Raw genomic sequence first — 24351 nt, 5'->3', positions numbered from 1 at the left:
TTGGGGGCACTACCAACAATATCTGGCCTACCCTACTGACTTCCTCTACTTGTTCTGCTCTGGAGGTCCTTCCTTCTCACTTTTGAAAAGTCTGTTGTTGGAGATGTGAATTTAATGAATAACAACTCTCTTCCCTGCCCAACTTTTTTTTTCTTATTTTTACATCTTTATTGGAGTATAATTGCTTTCCAATGGTGTGTTAGTTTCTGCTATATCATAAAGTGAATCAGCTCTACGTATACATATATCCCCACATCCCCTCCCTCTTGCGTCTCCCCCCCACCCTCCCTATCCCACCCCGCTAGGTGGTCACAGAGCACCTAGCTGATCTCCCTGTGCTATGCGGCTGCTTCCCATTAGCTAGCTATTTTACATTTGGTAGTGTATATATGTCCATGCCACTCTCTCACTTCATCCCAGCTTATGCTTCCCCCTCCCCGTGTCCTCAAGTCCATTCTCTACGTCTGCATCTTTATTCCTGTCCTTCCCCTAGGTTTTACTTCACCCTGTATGACAGACTCTAGGTCCATCCACCTCACTACAAAAACTCAATTTCGTTTCTTTTTATGGCTGAGTAATATTCCATTGTATATATGTGCCACAACTTCTTTATCCACTTATCTGTCGATGGACACTTAGGTTGCTTCCATGTCCTGGCTATTGTAAATAGTGCTACAATGAACATTGTGGTACATGAGTCTATTTTCTCTTTTTTCAGTTTTGCTTCAGAATGTATTTATTTAGGTTTATAAAATATTCAATATATTTATAATATATGTAAATATATATTTTTTAATCTGAAATTCAAATTTAACCCAGTGTCCTGTTTTTTTTAACAACTTTATTGGAGTATAATCACTTTACAATGGTGTGTTAGTTTCTGCTGTATAACACAGTGAACCAGCTATACATAAACACACATCCCCATATCTCCTCCCTCTTGCATCTCCCTCCCACCCTCCCTATCGTCACAAAGCACGGAGCTGATCTCCCTGTGCTATATGGCTGCTTCCCACTAGCTATCTATTTTACATTTGCTAGTGTATATATGTCCAGTCCACTCTCTCACTTCATCCCAGCTTACCCTTGCCCCTCCCCGTGTCCTCAAGTCCATTCTCTACATCTGCGTCTTTATTCCTGTCCTGCCCCTAGGTTCTTCAGAACCCGTTTTTTTTTTTTTTTTTAGATTCCATATCTTGTGTTAGCATATGGTATTTCTTTTTCTCTTTCTGACTTACTTCACTCTGTATGACAGACTCTAGGTCCATCCACCTTACTATAAATAACTCAATTTCATTTCTTTTTATGGCTGAGTAATATTCCATTGTATATATGTGTCACATCTTCTTTATCCATTCATCTGTCGATGGACACTGAGGTTGCTTCCATGTCCTGGCTATTGTAAATAGAGCTGCAATGAACATTGTGGTACATAACTCTTTTTGAATTATGGTTTTCTCAAGGTATATGCCCAGTAGTGGGAATGCTGGGCCGTATGGTAGGTAGTACTATTTTTATTTTTTATTTTTTTAAGATATTGGGGGTAGGAGTTTATTAATTAATTTATTTATTTTTGCTGTGTTGGGTCTTCGTATCTGTGCGAGGGCTTTCTCTAGTTGTGGCAAGCGGGGGCCACTCTTCATTGCGGTGCGCGGGCCTCTCACTATCGTGGCCTCTCTTGTTGCGGAGCACAGGCTCCAGATGCGCAGGCTCAGCAGTTGTGGCTCATGGGCCTAGTTGCTCCGTGGCATGTGGGATCTTCCCGGACCGGGGCACGAACCCGCGTCCCCTGCATCGGCAGGCAGACTCTCAACCACTGCGCCACCAGGGAAGCCCCTATTTTTAGTTTTTTAAGGAACCTCCATACTGTTCTCCATAGTGCCTGTATCAATTTACATTCCCCCCAACAGTGCAAGAGGGTTCCCTTTTCTCCACACCTTCTCCAGCATTTATTGTTTGTAGATATTTTCATGATGGCCATTCTGACTGGTGTGAAGTGATACCTCATTGTAGTTTTGGTTTGCATGTCTCTAATGATTAGTGATGTTGAGCATCCTTTCATGTGTTTGTTGGCAATCTGTATATCTTCTTTGGAGAAATGTCTATTTAGGTGTTCTGCCCATTTTTGGATTGGGTTGTTTGTTTTTTTGATATTGAGTTGCATGAGCTGCTTGTAAATTTTAGAGGTTAATCTTTTGTCAGTTGCTTCATTTGCAAATATTTTCTCCCATTGTGAGGGCTGTCCTTTTGTCTTGTTTATGTTTTCGTTTGCTGTGCAAAAACTTTTAAGTTTCGTTAGGTCCCATTTGTTTATTTTTGTTTCTATTTCCATTTCTCTAGGAGGGGGGTCAAAAAGGATCTTGCTGTGATTTATGTCATAGTGTTTTGCCTATGTTTTCCTCTAAGAGTTTTACAGTGTCTGCCATTACATTTAGGTCTTTAATCCATTTTGAGTTTATTTTTGTGTATAGTGTTAGGGAGTGTTCTAATTTCATTCTTTTACATGTAGCTGTCTAGATTTCCCAGCACCACTTATTGAAGAGGCTGTCTTTTCTCCATTGTATATTCTTGACTCCTTTATAAAAAATAAGGTGACCATATGTGCATGTGTTTATCTCTGGGCTTTCTATCCTGTTCCATTGATCTGTGTTTCTGTTTTTTTGCCAGTACCATACTGTCTTGATTACTGTAGCTTTGTAGTATAGTCTGACGTCAGGGAACCTGATTCCTCCAGGTCCATTTTTCTTTACAAGTTTGCTTTGGCTATTTGGGGTCTTTTCTTTCCATACAAATTGTGAAATATTTTGTTCTAGTTCTGTGAAAAATGCCAGTGGTAGTTTGATAGGGATTGCATTGAATCTATAGATTGCTTTGGGTAGTATAGTCATTTTCAATGTTGATTCTTCCAATCCAAGAACATGGTATATCTCTCCACCTGTTTGTAGCATCTTGAATTTCTTTCATCAGTGTCTTATAGTTTTCTGTATACAGGTCTTTTGTCTCCTTAGGTAGGTTTATTCCTAGATATTTTATTCTTTTGTTGCAGTGGTAAATGGGAGTGTTTCCTTAGTTTCTCTTTCCGATTTTTCATCACTAGTGTATAGGAATGCCAGAGATTTCTGTGCATTAATTTTGTATCCTGCTACTTTACCAAATTCATTGATTAGCTCTAGTAGTTTTCTGGTAGCATCTTTAGGATACTCTATGTATAGTATCATGTCATCTGCAAACAGTGACATCTTTATTTCTTCTTCTCTGATTTGGATTCCTTTTATTACTTTTTCTTCTCTGATTGCTGTGGCTAAAACTTCCAAAACAATGTTGAATAATAGTGGTGAGAATGGACAAACTTGTCTTGTTCCTGATCTTGGAGGAAATGCTTTCAGTTTTTCACCATTGAGAACAGTGTTGGCTGTGGGTTTGTCATATATGACCTTTATTATGTTGAGGTAAGTTCCCTCTATGCCTACTTTCTGGAGGGTTTTTATCATAAATGGATGTTGGATTTTATCAAAAGCTTATTCTGCATCTATTGAGAGGATCATATAAATTTTCTCCTTCAGTTTGTTAATATGGTGTATCACATTGATTGATTTGTGTATATTGAAGAATCCTTGCATTCCTGGGATAAAGCCCACTTGATCATGATGTATGATCCTTTTAATGTGCTGTTGGATTCTGTTTACTAGTATTTTGTTGAGGATTTTTGCATCTATGTTCATCAGTGATATTGGCCTGTAGTTTTCTTTCTTTGTGACATCTTTGTCTGGTTTTGGTATCAGGGTGATGGTGGCCCTTAGAATGAGTTTGGGAGCGTTCCTCCCTCTGCTCTATTTTGGAAGAGTTTGAAAAGGATAGGTGTTAGCTCTTCTCTAAATGTTTGATAGGATCTGCCTGTGAAGCCTTCTGGTCCTGGACTTTTGTTCGTTGGAATATTTTTAATCACAGTTTCAATTTCAGTGCTTGTGATTTGTCTGTTTAGATTTTCTATTTCTTCCTGGTTCAGTCTCAGAAGGTGGTGCTTTTCTAAGAATGTGTCCATTTCTTCCAGGTTGTCCATTTTATTGGCATATAGTTGCTTGTGGTAAGCTCTCATGATCCTTTGTATTTCTTCAGTGTCAGTTGTTACTTCTCCTTTTTCCTTTCTAATTCTATTGATTTGAGTCTTCTCCCTTTTTATCTTGAGGAGTCTGGCTAATTGTTTATCAATTTTGTTTATCTTCTCAAAGAACCAGCTTTTAGTTTTATTGATCTTTGCTATCGTTTCCTTCATTTCTTTTTCATTTATTTCTGATCTGACGTTTATGATTTCTTTCCTTCTGCTAACTTTGGGTTTTTTTGTTCTTCTTTCTCTGATTGTTCTAGGTGTAAGTTTACGTTGTTTATTTGAGTTGTTTCTTGAGGTAGGATTGTATTGCTCTAAGCTTCCCTCTTAGAACTGCTTTTGCTGCATCCCATAGGTTTTCGGTCGTTGTGTTTTCATTGTCATTTCTCTCTAAGTATTTTTTGATTACCTCTTTGGTTTCTTCAGTGAACTCTAGGGTATTAAGTAGTGTATTATTTAGCCTCCATGTGTTTGTATTTTTTACAGGTTTTTTCCTGTAATTGATATCTAGTCTCATAGCGTTGTGGTCAGAAAAGATTCTTGATGAGATTTCAATTTTTTAAAATTTACCAAAGCTTGATTTGTGTCCCAAGATATGATCTGTCCTGGAGAATGTTCCATGAGCACTTGAGAAGAAAGTGTATTCTGTTGTTTTTGAATGGAGTGTCGTATAAATATCAATTAAGTCCATCTTGTTTAATGTATCATTTCATGTTTGCGTTTCCTTATTTATTTTCCTTTTGGATGATCTGTCCATTAGTGAACGTGGGGTGTTAAAGTCCACTACTATGAATGTGTTACTGTCGATTCCCCCTTTTGTGGCTGTTAGTATTTGCCTTATGTATTGAGCTGCTCTTATGTTTGGTACATAAATGTTTACAATTGTTATGTCTTCTTCTTGGTTTGATCCCTTAATCAGTATGTAGTGTCCTTCTTTGTCTCTTGTAATAGTCTTTATTTTAAAGTCTATATTTTCTGATAATGAGAATTGCTACTCCAGCTTTCTTTTGATTTCCATTTTCATGGAATATCTTTTTCCATCCCCTCACTTTCTGTCTGTATGTGTCCCTAGGTCTGAAGTGTGTCTCTTGTAGACAGCATATATATGTGTCTTGTTTTTATATCCATTCAGCCAATCTATGTCATTTGGTTGGAGCATTTAATCCATTTACATTTTAGGTAGTTATCAATATGTATGCTCCTATTACCATTTTCTTAATTGTTTTTAATTAAAACAATTTTTTAATTAATGTTTTTAATTAATTTTTCTAGATTGTAAAATGGTAAAACTGCTATGGAAAACAATGTGAAGTTTCCTCAAAAAATTAAAAAGAGAAATACCATATGATCCAGTAATCCCACTTCTGGGTATAAATCCAAAATAAATGAAAGCAGGACCTTAAAGAGATGTTTGTATACTTATGTTCATAGCACCACTATCCACAATAGCCAAGGTGGAAAGAACCCAAATGTCCATTAACAGGTGAATGGATAAGCAAAGTGTGGTATGTACATACAGTGGAATATTATTCAGCCTTAAAACGGAAGGAAATCCTGTCAGATACTACAGCATGGATGAACCTTGAGGACATGCTAAGTAAAATAAACCAGTCACAAAAAGACAGATGCTGTATGATTTCACTTACTTGAGGTACCTAGAATAGTCAAATTCATAAAGACAGCAAGTAGAATGGTGGTTACCCAGGGCTGGTGGGAGGGGACAAAAAAGTGTTGTTGTTTAATGGGTATAGAGTTTCAGATTTGCAAGATGAAAAAGTTCTGGAGATCTGCTTCACAACAATGTGAATATACTTAACACTACTGAACTATACACTTAAAAATGGTTAAGATGGTAAATTTTACATTATGTGTTTTTTACCACAGTAAAAAAAATCACTGTAAATTTTAAAATGTGGCTTATATATTTTAACTGTGGCTTATATATGGAGGAAATCATCTAGTTAATACTGAACAGAATGAGTCAAACTTACCCACCGGGTCACCAGCAACCCACCCAGTCACCAGCAGTGCCAGACCACTGCAGGCCTCCCCTGCAGGGAGAGTATGCCCCCTTTGATATAGAAAGCAGACAAGAAATAGGCAGAACAACTTGTTCCGTTTTACCTTCTTCCTTGGAGGGGAGTGAGAGGGGATGGAGAGAGGCCAAGGGCTCTCTCCACATAGCAGTCAATATTTTGAATGAAGAAGAGACATTCCCTCACTAAAATCAATTTTTCTTCTAAGGTTGCCTAAGGTTCTAAGGTTGTCTTAATTATTATTGGATAATAAACACATTATTGAATTTTTCATCTATTTCTTCCCCACTCACCCTGATTTTAATGGGAATTTTAATTTGACTTTGAAAATTACATTTTAAGTGTAATGGCCTACATAAATCCAAATACTTACTTTGACAGTTTTATACTTTGACATTTCTGATACTTTAGACGCTCCACTTTAGCCCAGGAGTACAGGAAGCAACTTCAGATGCAAATGTGCTCCCAACAGCAGGCCCGTGAAGCAGAGAAGAAGGAGGAACGCCGAGAGTTTGAAGCAGGGATGACAGCAGAGAAGAATTTCCAGGGCAAGATCCAGGAGATCCTGTCCACCCATCAAGTGCTGCCCCAAAATATTCATCCCATGCGGAGAGCATGCCCTAATAAACTTACACCATAGTTTCATAAACATCAACCTAGTTTTTCTCAGTCTTTTACTATTTTAAACTATAGCATGCTTGTATATCCCTTTTAACTCATGGAAAAACTGTTCTTTTATACTCTGAGTTTGCATAGTTATATGCCACAAAATTTTCTTCTTATAAATTAAACTGTTCCTTTTTGAGATTTCATAGACTGACAAATCTGAATGATCTACTTCCTATCACATAGTTATTTTCCTTATTTATCTCCATGCCTCCTTTTCTTGTTCATTTATTAATAGCTTCACTTTCTTCCATCCATCTGCCAATATGCCCACTTCCTCTTTCCTCCTTTCTCTTCTCTCTCACAGACATAATTCACAATATTAGCAGGGCATTTTTGCAGGCAGAGCTGGGACTATCAGCCACTTTCATTAACCTGCTTATTCAGTCATTAAACAAATGTTTACTGAGTGCCTTTCATGTGCCAGCACCATTCTGGATCCTGAGACTTCAGCAAGAACAAAGCAAACCCCTTGCTCCCATGGAGATTACATCCTAGTGGAGGAAACCAGGTAAGTGTTAAGTGCTATAGGCAAGAAGTGGCAGGAGTGCTATTTTATTTTATATGTGATAGTCAGAATAGATCTCTTTGAGCAGCTGATATTTGAATGAACCAGCCATGTGGCTATCTGGGGGAAAAACATCCCAGGGAGAAGAAAGAGCCAGTGCAAGGGCCTTGGGGCAGAAGTCTGCTTAGTGCATATGAAGCATTGCATTTGTGCTGGAGTAGAGTGAGGAGAGAGTGGTAGAAGACTAATTGGAAAGGTAGTGGGGGCCAGATGATGTAAGGCCTTGGAACCAGGGTAAAGACGCTTTTACTTCTATAGGAAGCTGTTATAGGGTTTTGAGCAGAGGAACAACGTGATACGATGTACGAGGGTTGCAGGCTACCATGTAGAGAACAGACTTCAAGGAGACAAGAAACAAGGATTCAGTTAAGAAGTGATCACAATATCCCAGGTTAGGGGTGATGGTAGTGTGGTAGCCAGGCTCCAAGATGACCCCTAATAATTCTCGATGTAGAGAATGTACACACAGAAGTATGTGTTTATGCCCTTGTATAGTCCCCTTCCAGCCTGAATCTTGGGCACTATGTAAAATGTGTACATTTACTGGTTAAAAAAAAAAAGGTAGAATGAAATCGACATGTTCATATTCCTAAAGTTCAGCATTATAATTATTTCAACTTCTTTGAAAAGTTCCCTCCAAGGTTTTTTTTATATGGATACTCATTTTTACATTGTAAATACACTGCCATGTTTCTTCACCTATCACATTTACAAATGGCTACATAATAGTCTACTGTTTGTCCTGTAATTGATTAAACATTAGACTTTGAGTTTATTTCAAATTTGTCACTATTACAAATTTTTCTATACAACATTCATTTGAATTATTTCCTTAGAGTCATGCAGTTCCCTGGAGTGGGATTTTTGGGTCAAAGGGGATAAACATTTATATACTTTTGCTTTCAAGCACCACATTTGCAAAAGAAGTTTTTAGAGTTGCAGACTCTTTAGGGAAATGTTTTCAGGGCCAGCTGGTATTCTCCCTGAAGGTTTAAAATGTATTTAAGCAAATTGTTTGCTAGAATCTCTGAGAGGTTTTTTCTTTAACCTTTCTACCCATTCATCCACTCTTAACCTCAGCTCTGGGAATCTAGCTCCTCCTTTGGATCCTTTTGAGCCTCCCTGTGGCCAACATTAATCTCTAATCCAAAAGTGGGAGTGGGAGTCTTGGCCACAAAAAAAAGAAAAAAAAAAGACTATCATTGAAGTTTTGTTGAAAATCAACTGACCGTTAATATAAGGGTTCATTTCCAGACATGCTACTCTGTTCCATTAATTTGTCTGTCCTTACACCAACACAAAACTGTAGTGATGATCACTATTGGTAGTGTAAGGCATCCAATGTTGTTCTCTTTTTTTCCCGCCCAAAATTGTTTTGTCTGTTGTAGTTTCTTTAAATTTCCATATAATTGTTAGGATTGTCTTGTCAATTTCTACAAAGATGCCTACTGAGATATTGATAGAGATTGCATTGAATCTATAGATCAATTTGGGGAGAACTGCCATCTTAAACAATAATGAGTTTTCCAACCCATGAAGAAGATCTATCTCCCCATCCACTGAGGTCATGTTTAAATTTTTAAGCAATGTTTTATGGTTTTCAGTGTGCAGGACTTGTGCTTCTGTTGTTCAACTTATTCCTAAGTATTTCTCTTCAATGCTATTACGAACAGAATTGTTTTCTCAAATTCATTTTAGGATTTTTCATTGTTAACATATAGCAATGTGACTGATTTTTGTATATTGAACTTGTGTCCTGTGACCTTGCTAAACTCACTTATTAGTTCTTGTAGGGTTTTTTTTTTTTGAGATTGTGTAGGATTTCCTACATTCAGGATCATGTCATTTGCAAATAAAGACAGTTTATGTCTTTCCAATTTGGATGCCTGTTGTTTCTTTTTCTTGCCTTAACTGCACTGGTTAGTGCAATAGCAAGTATGATATTGAATAGAAGTAGAAAGCATAGACATTCTTGACTTGTTCCCAGTTTTAAGGGGAAACGCTCATTCTTTAACCATTAAGTATGATGTTATCTGTAGGTTTTTCATAGATGCCCTTTACCACAGTGAGGATGTTCCCTTCTCTTCCTGTTTTATTGAGAGTCTGTATATAAAGAGGTGTTGGAGCTTATCAAATGCTTTTTCTGTGCCTGTTGAGTTGAACATGTGATTTTTGTCCTTTTCTATTAATATGGTGTATTACATTAATTTCTTTTCAGATATTAACTAACCTTGCATATCTGGGATAAATGCCACTTGGTCATGGCTTATGTTTTTTTTTTTTATTAAGTTGCTGCATTTCATTTGCTATTTTTTTTTGTCACTGTGTTGATCTTGGTCTGTTGTGTATCTTCCATCTAGGTCTCTTGTGATGTTGTCTGGGTCTGGTATCAAGATATTATCAGCCATATAAAATGAGTTAGAGAGTATTCCCTCTTCCTTTATTTTCTGAAAGATTTGTGAAGGATTGCTATTATTTCTTCCTCAAATGTCTGATAGAATTCACCAGGGATGCCACCTGGGCTTTCTCTGTGGAAAGATTATTTTTTATTGCTAATTCAATATTTTTACTGACTTAGGTCTAATCAGATGTTCTGTTTCTTCTTGAGTCAATTTTGGTAATTTGTGTTTTTCTGCAAATTTGTCCACTTCATCTAAGTTGTCTAATTTAAACACATAAAGTAGTTCATAAAATTTCCTTATAATTATTTTAACTTCTAAAGGGTCTGTAGTAATGTGCCCCTTTCATTCTACTTGGAATTTGGGGTTATTTTGCTACTCTGTGACCAGAAAATAACTGGAAAGTATGGCCTCTCCATCCAGTGTCTTTCCCTGCCCCCAACCCAGAATAACTCTCTACCAGAGAGCATTGTACTTTGATGATTGAAGCAATGTTTAAAAACAAAAGTAAAAATCACTTATTGTTAAATTATGCTGTTTATCTTTTTCTTATTTTTATGCAAAGGAAACTAGCCTTCATCATACAGATACAAACATTTTTTTCTAGTTTTTCTGCCCTTTTGATGGCAGAGCAAGGGTCTGGATTCCTGATATTTTATTATCTGGTAGGGCTGATTTCACCGCTTTGGTCTCCTTTTACAGTTTTTTTTTCAGAGCTATCATATCGGTTTGTTTTTTTTTTCCCCCAGATCAATACTAGTATCATTTGATTATCCCAGTAATATTTTCATTCAGATTGCATTGGGTTTATAAATTAGTTCAGGGATACTGTCAACTTTACAATGTTGCATTTATTCAAGAAAATCCACTAAACCTTGGTGAGAATGGTGGGAGTCCATGGCATTTTGGCCTGGAGCTGCTTCCAGACCCCCCTCAGCTGCATGGACCAGTGGTTCTATCAGGGCAGAGTAGGTTGTAAGGACCTACCTGCAGCCTCACTGCCAGAGGGGGTTGACTTGACTGACAGCAAATTTGGAAAAATCCATGCTTGGGACATGGTCAAAACAAGAGCAATCTTGGTAGCAGTAAATCAGGGAATGCCAACGTCACAGCTAGCTTGAGACTGTGATACTGGTGGGAGCAAGCAACAGACAGACCAGCCAGAAATTTCACAGGAAGATCTGGGGAACATGACAGCTATTATGGGCTTTGATAAGCTCCCACATATTCTTGGTGATATGGAAACTACTTAGACAAAAAACTACATGCATGCTTATGAGAAACCTAGCAGGCCCTCATAGTCTACTGATCCTTGACCACACGTGAGGCCTTGCACATACAAAAAGTAAAAGCTGGGGTGGATTTGCTAATGGCCTAAACTTTGAATGTGTTTCCCACCCCCTTACACAGATCCATCAGCAGAAGGTGGAAGCCTTACTAGCTCAATCACTTACTGACCACTGCAGCGACCCAGGGCAACCCCTGGGAAGCCACGCTTAAAACTAAAAAGAGGAATTTAAGAAAATGAGCAGAGACATCAATGTTATTTTTCCAGGTGGTATAAAGGGTCAAATGAAGTCAAGTATGTGTAAATGACTTGATTTACTGTAAAATGTTATACATACATGGGCATTATTATCGAGTCCATTCACCTAGTGCAGGGAAATCAATAAGAAAAGATAACCCGGTAGAAAAATATACGAAAGACTTGTGCAGATACTTTGCAAAGGAGGATAGGAAGATGGCCAATGAACAGCGGAAGAGATGCTCAAAATTATGACTCATCATGGCAATGAAATTAAAACTACTGTGTGTCAGGAAGGGGCATATTTCCCCCTTTATCCATCTTGAGTTCTTGTGGCTGGACTAATAATAAAATTGACACAAGACAGATTAACAGAAGAAAAACAAACAAATTTTAATTCGTGCACACAGAAGTCTCATAGAAATGGGACCTAAGATGTGGCCAAAGCAGGCAGCTTTCATATCTTTTAGATAAAAACAATAAATTTGTGAGAAATTGACAGGACAAGGAAACTTAGGCATTGGGTGCTTAATTTGTGAAGAATCTAACTAGACAGAGTTTGGGATTGGGGTAGTAAATTCAAGAAGTAACAAGTTTTGTTTGTTTGTTTGTTCAGGCTTTGTTTGTTTGTTCAGGCTTCTTGGCCCGAATGCTGTATCTCTGGTGGTAGGGTGTCCTTTTACCTCCAGATGCCAGGAGTACACCTGTTGTCGAACCCAAGTTCGTGTGCCTGATGCACAGTGAGGCCAAACAAACCGAAATGTTGGAGTTTGGAGCAGAGAAAGGTTTATCGCCGGGCCATGCAAGGAGAAGGGGTGGCGCATGCTCAAAAGACCCACACTCCCCAATGGGCTTCAGGGAAGCATTTTTAAAGGCAAGGTGAGGGAAGGGAGCTGCTGGGTGTGTGACTTGCTCATGCACAATTCTCTGATGGTGAGGTAACAGGGCCATGTCACGGGGGTTAACATTGTCAATCCTCAGACTCCAGTAGCTCTGGGGACAACATGCTCATGGTCATCAAGTAGTTAACTTCTTCCATTTGGTGGGGTTTTTAGCATCTATAAAATGACAGTTCTCCTGGCCCAACTGCTGTTTTTGTCACTATGTGTTCACATTCTTTCAATCATTAATGCTTGAACCAGGCTTTTGTGACTCAGGGGAGGCCTGGGAGACTACGGCTTTTCTACAAAGAAGAGGCAGGCAGAGGATATGGGGGCAGGAGTCTGTCCCAGGAAAGCCCCATAGGGTCCTGCTCACTTACACACCTTTCACACGAGAGATTTATTTCCTACTTTCAGGGGGACAGAGAGGTGGGTTCAATCTCCGGGGCCATGGGGTGCAGTAGCTTGAAGCAGAATCTTAGTTCCCTGACTGGGAATTGAACCCAGGCCACAGTGATAAGAGTGCGAGGCCCTAACCACTAGACCACGAGGGCCAGCAGGCTTGAAGCAGGACCTCTCTCCTTGACTTCTTTGAAGAAAGAATTCAGTAAAGAGACAGAGGCAGTGAAGTGGGTTAAGTGTTTATTAGAAGCAAAATACGTGTGGAAGAACACACAGGCGGGCTTGGAGTGAGTCATGCGCTTTTGGGGTGGCTTAAATTGCTTATTTTGGGGCAGTTTTCTGGGTTCCCTCTGGCCAATCATCTTGCTCCATGCCCATATTTGGTCTGACTCAGGGCCCTCTCTGATGTCCGTGCATATCTTTTAGCCAAGATGGATTCCAGTGCAAGGGTTTCTAGGAGGTTGGCAGGACATATTATGGGCTGGCATCCCTTCCCTTCCCTGACTCCTGAGGATCTTTTCTGCATATATGTGGTCTGGGAGGTCTCCTTGACCCAAGAAAAATGTGGTCTCCTTATCTTTTACTCAATCAGAGTTCTGCTCCTGCTGTTATCTTCATTTTGAAGTGTCAACAGGAGACAAGTTCCAGCTGCTCAGCCTGGGGCCCAGCTATCTCCTGCCTCAGGTCAAAATGTCCCTCTTGCATCAGTCATTTCTTAACTAACTTTAACTCAAAACAATCAATATACCATTAAGTCATATGTTGGGATGGCCAGCCTTGGGCCTTAACACGGGCAATAACTCTACACACTCACCAAAGTGGGTAAAATGAAAAAGACAGGCAAGCATCAGTGAGCATGTGGAGCAACTGGAACCCTCATACACTGATGGTAAGAATATAAATGTAAACAATCACTCTGGGCTGCTAAAGCTGAAAATATACGTACACTGTGATCCAGAAATTCCACTCCTAGGTATTTACCCAACAGAAATGCATACGTATATGCAGAAAATGACATATATAAGATTGTTCACAGCAGCACTATTTGTAAAAAGACCTAAATTAGAACTAGTCCAAATGCCCATCCAGAGGAGAATGGAAAATATCAATACTATACACAATGTATATGAATGAACTTTGCTACATGCAACAGTATGGATGAGTCTCATAGCCACCCACAATGATGAGCAAAATAAGTCAGACATAGAACAACATGTGCTATGTAGTTCCACTTATGAAAAGCTCAAAAGCAGGCAAAACTAATTTTGGGTGTTAGAAATTAGGTAATTACCCTTTGGAGAGAATGAGTGGAAGGGGCACTTGGTATTAGTGTTCTGTTTCTTGATTTGTGTGGTGGTTATTCAGTGTGTTCATCTTGAGAAAATTCTTCAAGCTATACATTTAAGATTTATCTGCTTTTCTGTATGTGTGTTATACTTTCATTAAGAGTTAAAAAAAAAACAACCTTCACAAAATAGCTACCGTTGGTCATTGTGCTGGTTTCTGGAGGTTTCCACACTAAATCTAATGTTTGGAGACTACTATCATGTGTCTTACCATTTATTCTCCAGGTAAACACCTCTAATTTGTCCATCTACTCCAGACCCTTCATCGGTTTGCCCTCTAGTGGTCTCACCTCATTTTTCTTGGTTTGTATTGAAATAGGATGCCCAGAATTAGATAAAAGCAGTCCAGAAGAGGTCTGCAGAGCAGAATACAATGGGACCATCACCTCCTTCAATCCGTGCATTATACTTCATTTAATGTAGCGCACAGGTGAATGTCCACCCTCTAACCACAATTGAAAAAATGTAGACGTAATTGTCTTGTCCCTGGCAGGCCCTACCTGCCTGTTATAAGCAAGATAGTGAGAAGCCACGTTTAATACTTCAGAGGACAAAGTATTTTCACTAACTTTATCACCTTCTATTTGCATATAAGTTACCAGAGTGCTAACTACTAGTGACTCAACTTAGTTATTAATGAAGACCTGGCAAAGCTGCTCTCTGGCAACACTTTGTTAACAGTTCATTTGAATTACTTTATACATTTATAAACAGCACTTCATTTCCTGAGTCATTCTGACTTTTTCCTTTTTCAGGTTGACCTTGCCCTCTATCTTTCAGTTCTAATTAAAAAGATTAAATAATGACAGCTAAACTTTACATAGCGCTTACCGAATACTAGCTACTACCCTACTGCTCTTTACATGTGTTTACTCATTTAATCCTCATGACATCTTTTTGAGGGAAGTACTATTATTTTCAGACCCATTTTACAGCTGAGGAAACTGAGACATGGCAGGTTAAGAAAACTTGCCAAGGCTACAAGCTTAGAATAAATATTTGGTCTTTGTTCCCAGTTCATGGCACAGAGCCCCTAAAGTCCTTGGGATTTCCTGAGTGATAGGAATGCCTTTTGTTCTCCACAAAGAGCCCCTTTTGATCACACCTGAGTTTATGCTAATAAGGTGACTTAGGCCCCTAGAAGCCTCAGGTTAGGGCTGGTTACCTGAAAGACCAAGTGATTAGAGGATTGGAACTTTTAGCCCCACCCAGAAAGGGGAAAGGCTCCAGAGAAAGGGGAGGCTAGAGACTGAGCTGCAAAGCAGATGTTTGATGTTCGGAAAGCTCTGGCTGGTGAACAGACGGAGGAGCTGGGAGGGGGGCGCCCTCAGAGAGGGCGTGGAAGTTACCCCTCCCCCATACCTTGCCCTGTGTATCTCTTCTATTTGGCTGTTCCTGAGTTGTTTCCTTTCTAATAAACCAATAAATGTAAGTAAAGAGTGTTCCTAAGTTCTGTGAGCAGTTCTAGCAAATTACTGAACCTGAGGAAGGGGTTGTAGGATCTCCTGATTTATAGCCAGTTGGTCAGAAGTACAGGTCGCCCAAGACTTGTGGCTGGCCTCTGAACTGGGGGAGCAGTCTTGTGGGACAGAGCTTTTAATCTGTGGGGTCTGTGCTAACTCCAGGTCGTTAGTGTCAGAACTGAATTGAATGGTTGAATGTGGGTGTCTGGAGAATCACAGAATTGGTGGCGGGTGTTGGAAAAAACCCCGTCAGTGAGTGATGGTGCTGGCATTTGAAGCCCGTCTCATCGCAGAGCCCATGGCTTTCAGGCTCTCTGCTTTACTGCCTCCCCACAACAGGTGAAACTCAATGAATTACAGACTTTTAGAGCTTAAAAACCCACCACAGATACTTTAATTAGTTTACTTTGCAAATGAAGAGCCAGAAGTCCAAAGAAATCTCCTACCTATCTCTTGGTTCAGCACTTTTTCTGTTATATAACATCATGATTTCTTACCAAAATCCAGTTTGTTATCAAAGCACCCTTAGTCACCAATATGCCCTTTTTTCAGGCTTGCAGTTCAGGCAATATATAGCATGAGACTATTTTCACTCCATTTCCATCACTTTGTGGTCTCTATCCAAACCTTGATGTTTGCTAACATAGCATTTTGGTGCAAATCCATCAAGTACATTTATGCATACACATTCCATAAATTACACAAGGGCATGAATATTTTTCCTTCTATAAACCATTCTTCTGATATTTTGATTACCTTATATAAACTGGGCAAACAGCTTCTCAGAATATAGATGAGAGTTGCATCTAATAAAAAGAATAGTTTCCTATATAGAGAAGCCCCCAAGGTAACTGGAAAGGGTATTTTATCACACCTAGTACAGGTCACAGTAAAAGATGTGATTCTGTTTATGTCTCCTGTGAAGCTGTTGGCTGGATCTTGGGCTCTGAGAGCCAAAATTCCTCCAGATGTCAATTCTTTTCTCTAAAGTTCTAAGATGTGTGTTTTGGATAGAGGCTGAGGGTTATTAGCTTAGTGCTCCCAAGTATGGTGATGTGGGAATTTTATCTGAAATGACTTTGTAGACATGGTTCTGGGAAAACTGATAAAACAAGACAATTTCACGCTAAGTCTTTGCCCAAACGTGCCATTAATCAGCTGTGTGACCTTGGCAGGACTTTCTGGGCTACAATTCTCTTGTCTAAAAACTGAGGGGCTTCTTGAGCTAGAAGGGACCTGAGAGTGTGTCTAGTCCAAATCCTTCACCTTATAGATGAGAAAGTGTCTGGGGTTTGGTGACCTTGCAAGCAGAACCCATTAGGAGGACTTGGATGCAATTAGCTTCTTTGGTAGGTGACCCAGGAAGCAGAAGAATGGGGTGGGCAGAGTAGCAGGGGAGGAACCAGTAGAAGAATGTGGTACAGGGTGGTTATCACAGTAGGCAACTGGGTCTTAATCCACTCGGGAGCCTTCTGAAGAAATGTGTAGGCCTCACAGGTATATACTGCTCCAGGTGGAGGCTGGGGCATTTATCACTCCCACCCCCTTTAGTTGAGGGGTGCCCCTACCGGCATTGACTTCCCCACCATAGATGGGAGGCTAAAGAGGCTGTGAGAAAGCCCTGGGACGATAAAGCAGAATGATGCAGGGCCTGCACCTGAGGCAGACCCTGGTGCCCTGGACAGAGCCATGGCTGGAATCTGAGAGGCAGAGGGAAACAAGGCCAGAGAAGTTATGACTTATGATTTGACCTGCAGCACACAGCTAAAACTATGTTTTCTGGGGTTTTTTTTTTGCATATTTTCCAGGTGTGTGTATGTTTTCTTTCCAATTAGGCACTGTCGCTTAAAGCAGGTACCAAGTGTTAGACAACTCTGATGAATCCAAGCTTTCAGCAAAAGGTCTGCCCAGAGCAACCCCTCAGAAAATATTTCCTCATTTGTTCTGGGGGAAAAGAGGAAGGCTAAGTGGCCAGAGTGAAAGGGTGACCATAGTGCCTTCCTTCTGATTCTTCAGCACCCAGACCTAAGAGGGCCAAGCAAGGCTAAAATGGGATAAGACCAGAGGGACAGCCCTGAAATGGCCAGCAGCCAGTGGAGCTGACAGAAGGCAGAGAACTGTGACGGTGAAGAGGCCAAGGCAGACCTGAAGTGGTGGGTGCTGGGCCAGAAGGTGAGCCATCGGAGGTAGCAAGACTCGGACATTTCTACAGCTCCCAGCTCTGGACAGGAAATGGCTTTAGCTTCCAGAAGCACAGACCTTGACATGGAGCAGGCAAAGGCATATAAGGTGTTTGTGCTCTCTCTCCGCTCTGGGGGAGCTAGAATTCACAGACTCCCATCTTGACCATGCACCCAAGGCTGGTGACCGTGGCTCTCATCTGCCTTTTTTTAAAAATTAAATTTATTTAATTATTTATTTATTTTTGGCTGTGTTGGGTCTTTGTTGCTGTGCACGGGTTTTCTCTAGTTGTGGCGAGCGGGGGCTACTCTTTGTTGTGGTGCACGGGCTTCTCATTGCGGTGGCTTCTCTTGTTGCAGAGCACAGGCTCCAGGCACACGGGCTTCAGTAGTTGTGGCATGCAGGCTTAGTAGTTGTGGGTCGCGGGCTCTAGAGCGCAGGCTCAGTAGTCGTGGTGCACGGGCTTAGCTTCTCCGCGGCATGTGGGACCTTCCCGGACTAGGGCTCGCACCTGGATCCCCTGCGTTGGCAGGCGGATTCTTAACCATTGCACCACCAGGGAAGTCCCCTCTCGTCTGCTTTTGCTGTGCCACTAGATGCTTTCAGGGGAGAGACTCCTCAGAGCCGGGAGCAGGTTAGCCAGGGTGATGTGGAGAGAGTGGGGTTGAGGGAAAGGCATCCTGCCCCTTTGTGTCTTCTGGACACTGAGTAAAGGGCGCTCCTTTGGTGGCAGATTTCCCTCTGCCTCCCCGCAGGACTTCAGTGGGTTTGGGGCTGATCAAGGACCACAAGGCGGCCATAGCACACACAGCTTCTGTTGGGTGGTGCTTGGACAGGGTTGCTGGAGAGGTTACTCCTCACAGCACAAGACCATCCAGAGGCCTGCAGAGATCAAGGGCCAGCATCCGGAAGGGCAGGAGGACAAGGGACCTCCCAGTGGGGAGAGGGACCGGGCAGGGGCTTACATGTCTAGGTGATGCTGCTCAACAGCATGGTGGGGATTCTCTGGGTGCAAGAACTCCCAGGGCGCCCTAGCGTTTGGGGCCTTATTACTGCAAGGTCCTATCTCATCGACAGGTAATAGCTGTTGGGTGAGGTTTCATAGGGTTTGCAAAGCAGGCAGTCTCTAAAGGGCTAAACATTTGTGTGTCTGGGCTGTTTTTTAAATAATTGGATGTGTAAAAATTTAAGTGTGGCACTGACAGGCTTTTGAACTAACAGGTCTCCGCCTGCAGTGAGGAAGTACATAACCTAGGGGCTAAGACGCAGAGGCCACGGTTGGCTGTTTTATATAACATTCTCTGAGCACCAGGAACCCAGCTATGCAGAACTGAGAGTTACTGTTCCCCTAAACAGACACCCTCCCTCCTCCTCACACGCAGGCACTTTTCCCCACTGCTCTGCCTGGACTCAGAGGGTCCACATGCCCCTTGGAATTCCAACCTTTCCTTCACCGTGAGCTCAACTCAAACAGCATCTGTTGTGTAGTCCCCTCAGACTCCCTGGCGGTGCCCTGACTCCTTGCTCACCCCCAGCTCTCTATTTCTCTTTTCTATCACAGGGTGCAGTTTAGCTGTGATAGGCCTGTGTCCACTACTAGACTATGAGCTGTTTGAGGGAAAGAGCCAGGTATGAACTGAACTGTGTCTCCCCAAAATTCATATGTTGAAGCCTTAACCCCCAGTGTGACTGTGTTTGGAGATAGGGCCTTTAGCGAGGTAATTAGGTTTAATGAGGTCATAAGGATGGAGCCCTAATCTGATAGGGCTGGTGCACTTATAAGAAGAGGAAGAGACACAGGGATTGCCCTCTCATTGTGCACAAAGAAGCAGCCATGTGAGGACACAGCAAGAAAGTGACCATCTTCAAGCCAGGAAGGGAGTCCTCATCAGAAACCAACATGTTGGCACCTTGATCTTAGACTTCCAGCCTCCAGAACTGTGAGGTAATAAACGTCTGTTGTTTAAGCCACCCAGCCTGTGGTATTTTGTTATGGCAGCCTGAGAAGACTAATACAGAGCCCTATCTTTTTCTCCTGAAAATCTCTCACAGCACTTAGAACAGTGGTACATGGAAACCCCTTAACAAATGTTTGCTGAATTGAACTGTAGTCCTCAAATGAATGAGGCATGCATGGTGCTGGTGGTGCCCTGGGTCTGGAAACTCTGACAAACCCAGTGGCCAGCCCTTCTCCTTGCACACTGTAGGAGAGAGACCAGCCTGCCAGTCTCCTCTACAACTGAAATATCCACAAAGCTCTGAGACCAGAAAGTCTGATGCTAAGCCTCATTTAGCAGCAAAATCTGAGCTGAACAAGTATGAAACTACTTAAAATTGTCCCACTAGGTTTTACTACAGAATTATGAATGATTTTGACTACTGAGCACAACCCCAGCTCTGGCTAAATGCATTATAAGATTTATGGCTTAGGCATCTACTACATTTCTAAAATCTAAAAACTTCAGAATTCCAAAACATATTTGGCCCCAGACTTTGGAATAAAGGATTGTGGACCTTTGCTGTATAAAGGGGTTAGTACCAAGCCCACAAGTGTCAACTTGAGGAAGACCATGGGAGGCACTGCTTATCTGGTGTGTAAGTAAACTGCAATGGCTCTTTGAACAGAATGAGAAATGACTAACCTAAACTGGGAAGTTGCTTGATTGGAATTAAAATGTTGGTTGATACGCATGCTATAGATGCCGGCATTGTTTTTGAGCAGTTTATTCCGTCAGCCTACAAAATATGCTGAGTACAGTTTTAAAAGATTCACAACATTACCTAGGAAAATAGCAGCCGTGTAGTTTAAATTCCAATTGGCTTTTTATAAATTGTGTTTAACAACAGGAGAAATCAATAAAAATGAAATTATAAGAACACTCACAACTATTCATTATGACTATCAGCATTGCTACTACAAATAATATGAATAAAAAATTAATCTGCTGAATTTACAAAGTCAAGCATGTTTTTAGCAGAGCATCTCAAAGTGTTTAGTATCTAGACTCTACAAAGCCTACAATATAAGACTGACACTGTTTCTTCCCTTGAGGAGTTTATAGTCTTGTTGAAGGTCAAGACCCAGACACAAGAAATAATTGTGAACAGTACAAGGCAACATATAATCCAGTGCTGCGTTAAATATAATCAAGTATGTGGAACAGATTTACTGCTAAGCCTTCTTAAAGGCTCCAGAATGCCTGTGCAGCTTCGGCTGATGGGAGGCCCCTGGTTGGAAGACAGGCTTAGAAAGTGTGTCTTGAAACTGCATTTGAATAGCAGTGCACTGCCTCTGCTTAGATTTTATGGGGTTTTTTAAAAAATTAATTTTTATTGGAGTACGGTTGCTTTACAATGTTGTGTTAGCCTCCACCGCACAACAAAATGAATCAGCCATAAACATATAGATATCCCCTCCCTTTTGGACTTACCTTGCATTTATGTTTTTTTTTAAATAAATTTATTTATGGCTGCGTTGGGTCTTCATTGCTGTGCGCGGGCTTTTTCTAGTTGTGGTGAGCAGGGGCTACTCTTTCATTGCAGTGTGAGGGCTTCTCATTGCGGTGGCTTCTCTTGTTGTGGAGCACAGGCTCTAGGTGCACAGGCTCAGTAGTTGTGCCTTGCGGGCTCTAGAACGCAGGCTCAATAGTTGTGGTGCACGGGCTTAGTTGCTCCGTGGCATGTGGGATCTTCCCAGACCAGGGCTTGAACCTGTGTCCCCTGCATTGACAGGTGGATTCTTAACCACTGCACTACCAGGGAAGCCCCCCATTTATGTTTAATTGGAGGATCTTGGAGGAGCTTTTCGCGAATTGGAGGAGGGTGGTACCAGCTAAGTCATGCTTCAGAGCCACACCACTGCTGCTCTGGGTTTTTGGCAAAGCGAAAGGTAAGCTACGGCTGGGGCAATCAAGGAGGCTTCCAGGAAAAGTTGGCACTTGAGCTGGACTTATAGGCCATGTGGACTATAGATGACCTGGAGAAGGAAGAGGATCTTTGGAGAGGAGTCTCTTGGGGGCAGGTCATAGTGAGAAGTGGACTCGACTCAACTAGAGAATCTGTCTTGGGGGCAGGAGGTCAGAGAGTTCTGAGGCAGACCAAAAAGTCCCATTTTCCAAATGAGAAAAAGGAAAATCTGCTAAACGTCACCAGATTCCAATAGAAACGTATTGCCTTAGAATTTCAGTAACTGCATAACCGGCTTAGGCACGCTTCATGAGCGGACACCTCACCTCCTTTCCCACTAGGGGCACAGTCTTGGCGGTATGGATAACACCATGTGACGGAATCATTTGGAATGTTGACCTCAGCAAGAAGAAGGTGCATCAGTACATGACAGGCAGTGGGTGCCTGACAAGCCTTGGCAGCTTTCAGAGTTGGGGCCTGGGTGTTTGACTGACTTCCAAAACTGTTTGAAAGGTCAGAGCTGAGGGCAGCAGGGGCAGCCCTCACCTTGACTGCTGGGGAATTAAGTGAGATGCTACAGGAAAGGGTTAGTGCTCAACAGACGGCAAGTGCTATAACTCAACATCAGAAAGAGTGCAGACCCAACACGTATCCTATCTTTCCAGTGAAATGATGTAACTTCCCAGAAGCGCTCTGTTTCTATTCCAAGTCAAGGTACTTCTGGCCTGCAAGAACAGCCTGGCTTTCTCGAGAATCTAGCATCTTTCTAACACATTATTATTACTTAACAGTAACCATTTGTACGTGTTTGCTGTTCTACAAGTATGTCCAGTTTTACTTGTCCTCACCATAGCCCCAGACATTTGACAGGGATTTTTTTCTCTTTTTTTTGTAACTGAGCTATAACATTCATACAGTAAAATTTGTGAAGCACATGGTGTGGTGAATGTTTACACATTTGCTCCTGTATAACCAGCAGGTCAAGATATGGAACACTTCCAGAATCCTGGAGGTTCTCATGCCCCTTCCCAGTCAAGGCCTCCTCAGAAATAACCACTATTCTGATTTCTATCATCACCCATTAGTTTTCCCTGCTCTTGAACTTTGTGTAAGTGGAATCTGCTATCTTCCACTCGACATAACGTGGATGTGATTCCTCCGTGTTCTGCACACATACCGATAGTTCACTCTTTGTCCTTGCTGGGCACTATTACATTGTCTGAATGTACCACAATTCATTTACCCATTTTCTCATGGGCAGACATAATTAAACAAAGTTTACAAAGGAAGAAATTCAGGGCTAGAGTGACTTAGTCCCTTAGACCCTAAGGTCAGGCAGCCGGGAAGGTCAGGATTAGAACTGGAGCTGTCTGTCTCCAAATCCAGGGCTCTCTCTAACGTTCCACTTTGGAGCGGCAGTGTTTTCTAGAACTTTTTTTTAAGGTTTCAGAATTTTGAACTGCTTAGTTCAAACTGCTGAACTAAGGAGTTCAATCAAAAAATAAAAGCAAACAATAAAATCCCCATTTTGTCGGGAATCCCCATGTGAAAATGTAGGTAAGTACTCAGGATGAGCACCATGCCCGTGGCGGGCTTTGAAGAAATGCTTAATGGTCCCAATTCACATGGAAGAAGTCCTGGAGTGATGGATTCAGTCCTTCAACTCTCTGTGTTTATAGTTACAGTCTGAGTGAGACAGGAGGAGAAGTACCACTGTTTCCCTACAGAACACTCTGCACATGGTTGGCTGGTCCAGGGTGTGTGTGTGTGTGTGTGTGTGTGTGTGTGTGTGTGTGTGTGTGAATTTAGCATGCTGCTAATCGTGAAATTCCAAAGCCCTGCTGTGCACATAGGCACACACCTCTCCCTGCATCCCTGCGTTGTAAACCCAGACACATTGCTTTTCCCCTGCAGGCCCCGGGCTCCCAGGACGTGGCTGTGGCCACTCTAGCTCTTTTTTTTCAAAGGGCTAACTGCAGAGTCTTGCTCCAGCCCTGGGAAACCAGTGTCTGGCACCTGACAGGAGGAGAGAAGCTGGACGCAGCTCAGAGTGATTTGTGGGAAACTGGGATGGGGAAAATAGAGCCAGGTAAGGATTTAGAGCAATTAGACAAAATAACAAATCACTTCTTTATAAATGCTGCAAATCAAATCCTAAGTCTAGGGCCAAGAACCAGAGAATTTTCTGTTCAGCAAACAGGTTAGGGAGGGAACCACTCAGACTGAATGTGCTTTATCCAAAATGGGTGCTAAATACAGGGGTCTGCACTGTCAGGAAGAAGAGAGTCTTTTCCATTTATTAGCGGAGAAATTACATTTCTTGTAAGAGGTGTCACCCAAGCCACCTTGGATTACAACAGTAAAAAATTCAAAAATCAAGTTTTCTCTCTGGCAGTCGTGTGTCCACTTTCAGACCCCCTTCCCCCATGACATCGTCTCTCCTCCCAGCCCAGCACCCAGTGGGCAGGGTCCCCCTCCATAACTGCCACCCCTGGACATGTCTGTCATGACTTTTTCTCCCACAAGGACACGTAGCTACCTACCCTCCCCTCATCCACAACCAGCTCTTCTGTCTTTCTTTTCTGACCCCAAAGTCAACTGTTCTCATGTGTGCAATTCTCTCCCCTCAGCAGAGAACGTTCTGGCAAAGTAACCTCCGAGATGGCTACCGCCCAGGTTTGGACCGATATCTCCATGGACAAACCTTAGAGCTTCATGCCAGCAGGAGACCCCTGCAGCTGGGCATTCAGGTGGTTTCCAGTCTTTTGTTATTTCATATCATGCTGCCATGAACGAACTTATGAGCATATCAGGAAAGTGTATCCCTAAAGTGGAATTTCTAGGTCAAAGGAGACGTGCCTTACTATGTTTGA

At 41.7% G+C, this 24351-nt stretch overlaps 1 protein-coding gene across 2 annotated transcripts in view; it reads left to right on the top strand.

Moving 5' to 3' along the window:
* Positions 1 to 6858, top strand: part of CFAP53 (cilia and flagella associated protein 53) — a 65079-nt gene extending 58221 nt beyond the window's left edge. For both annotated transcript variants that reach the window (XM_081252330.1, XM_081252331.1), the window contains exon 8: positions 6553 to 6858. In XM_081252330.1, coding sequence (XP_081108456.1) covers positions 6553 to 6781 — 229 coding nt within the window. In that variant the 3' untranslated portion in view covers positions 6782 to 6858. The remainder of the gene's footprint in view (positions 1 to 6552) is intronic.
* The last annotated feature ends 17493 nt before the right edge of the window (positions 6859 to 24351 follow it).

The sequence above is a fragment of the Mesoplodon bidens genome (assembly GCF_964165515.1).
Source record: "Mesoplodon bidens genome assembly, chromosome: 13".
Classification (NCBI taxonomy): Eukaryota; Metazoa; Chordata; class Mammalia; order Artiodactyla; family Ziphiidae; genus Mesoplodon; species Mesoplodon bidens.
This window is presented reverse-complemented; position numbering and strand designations above follow the sequence as displayed.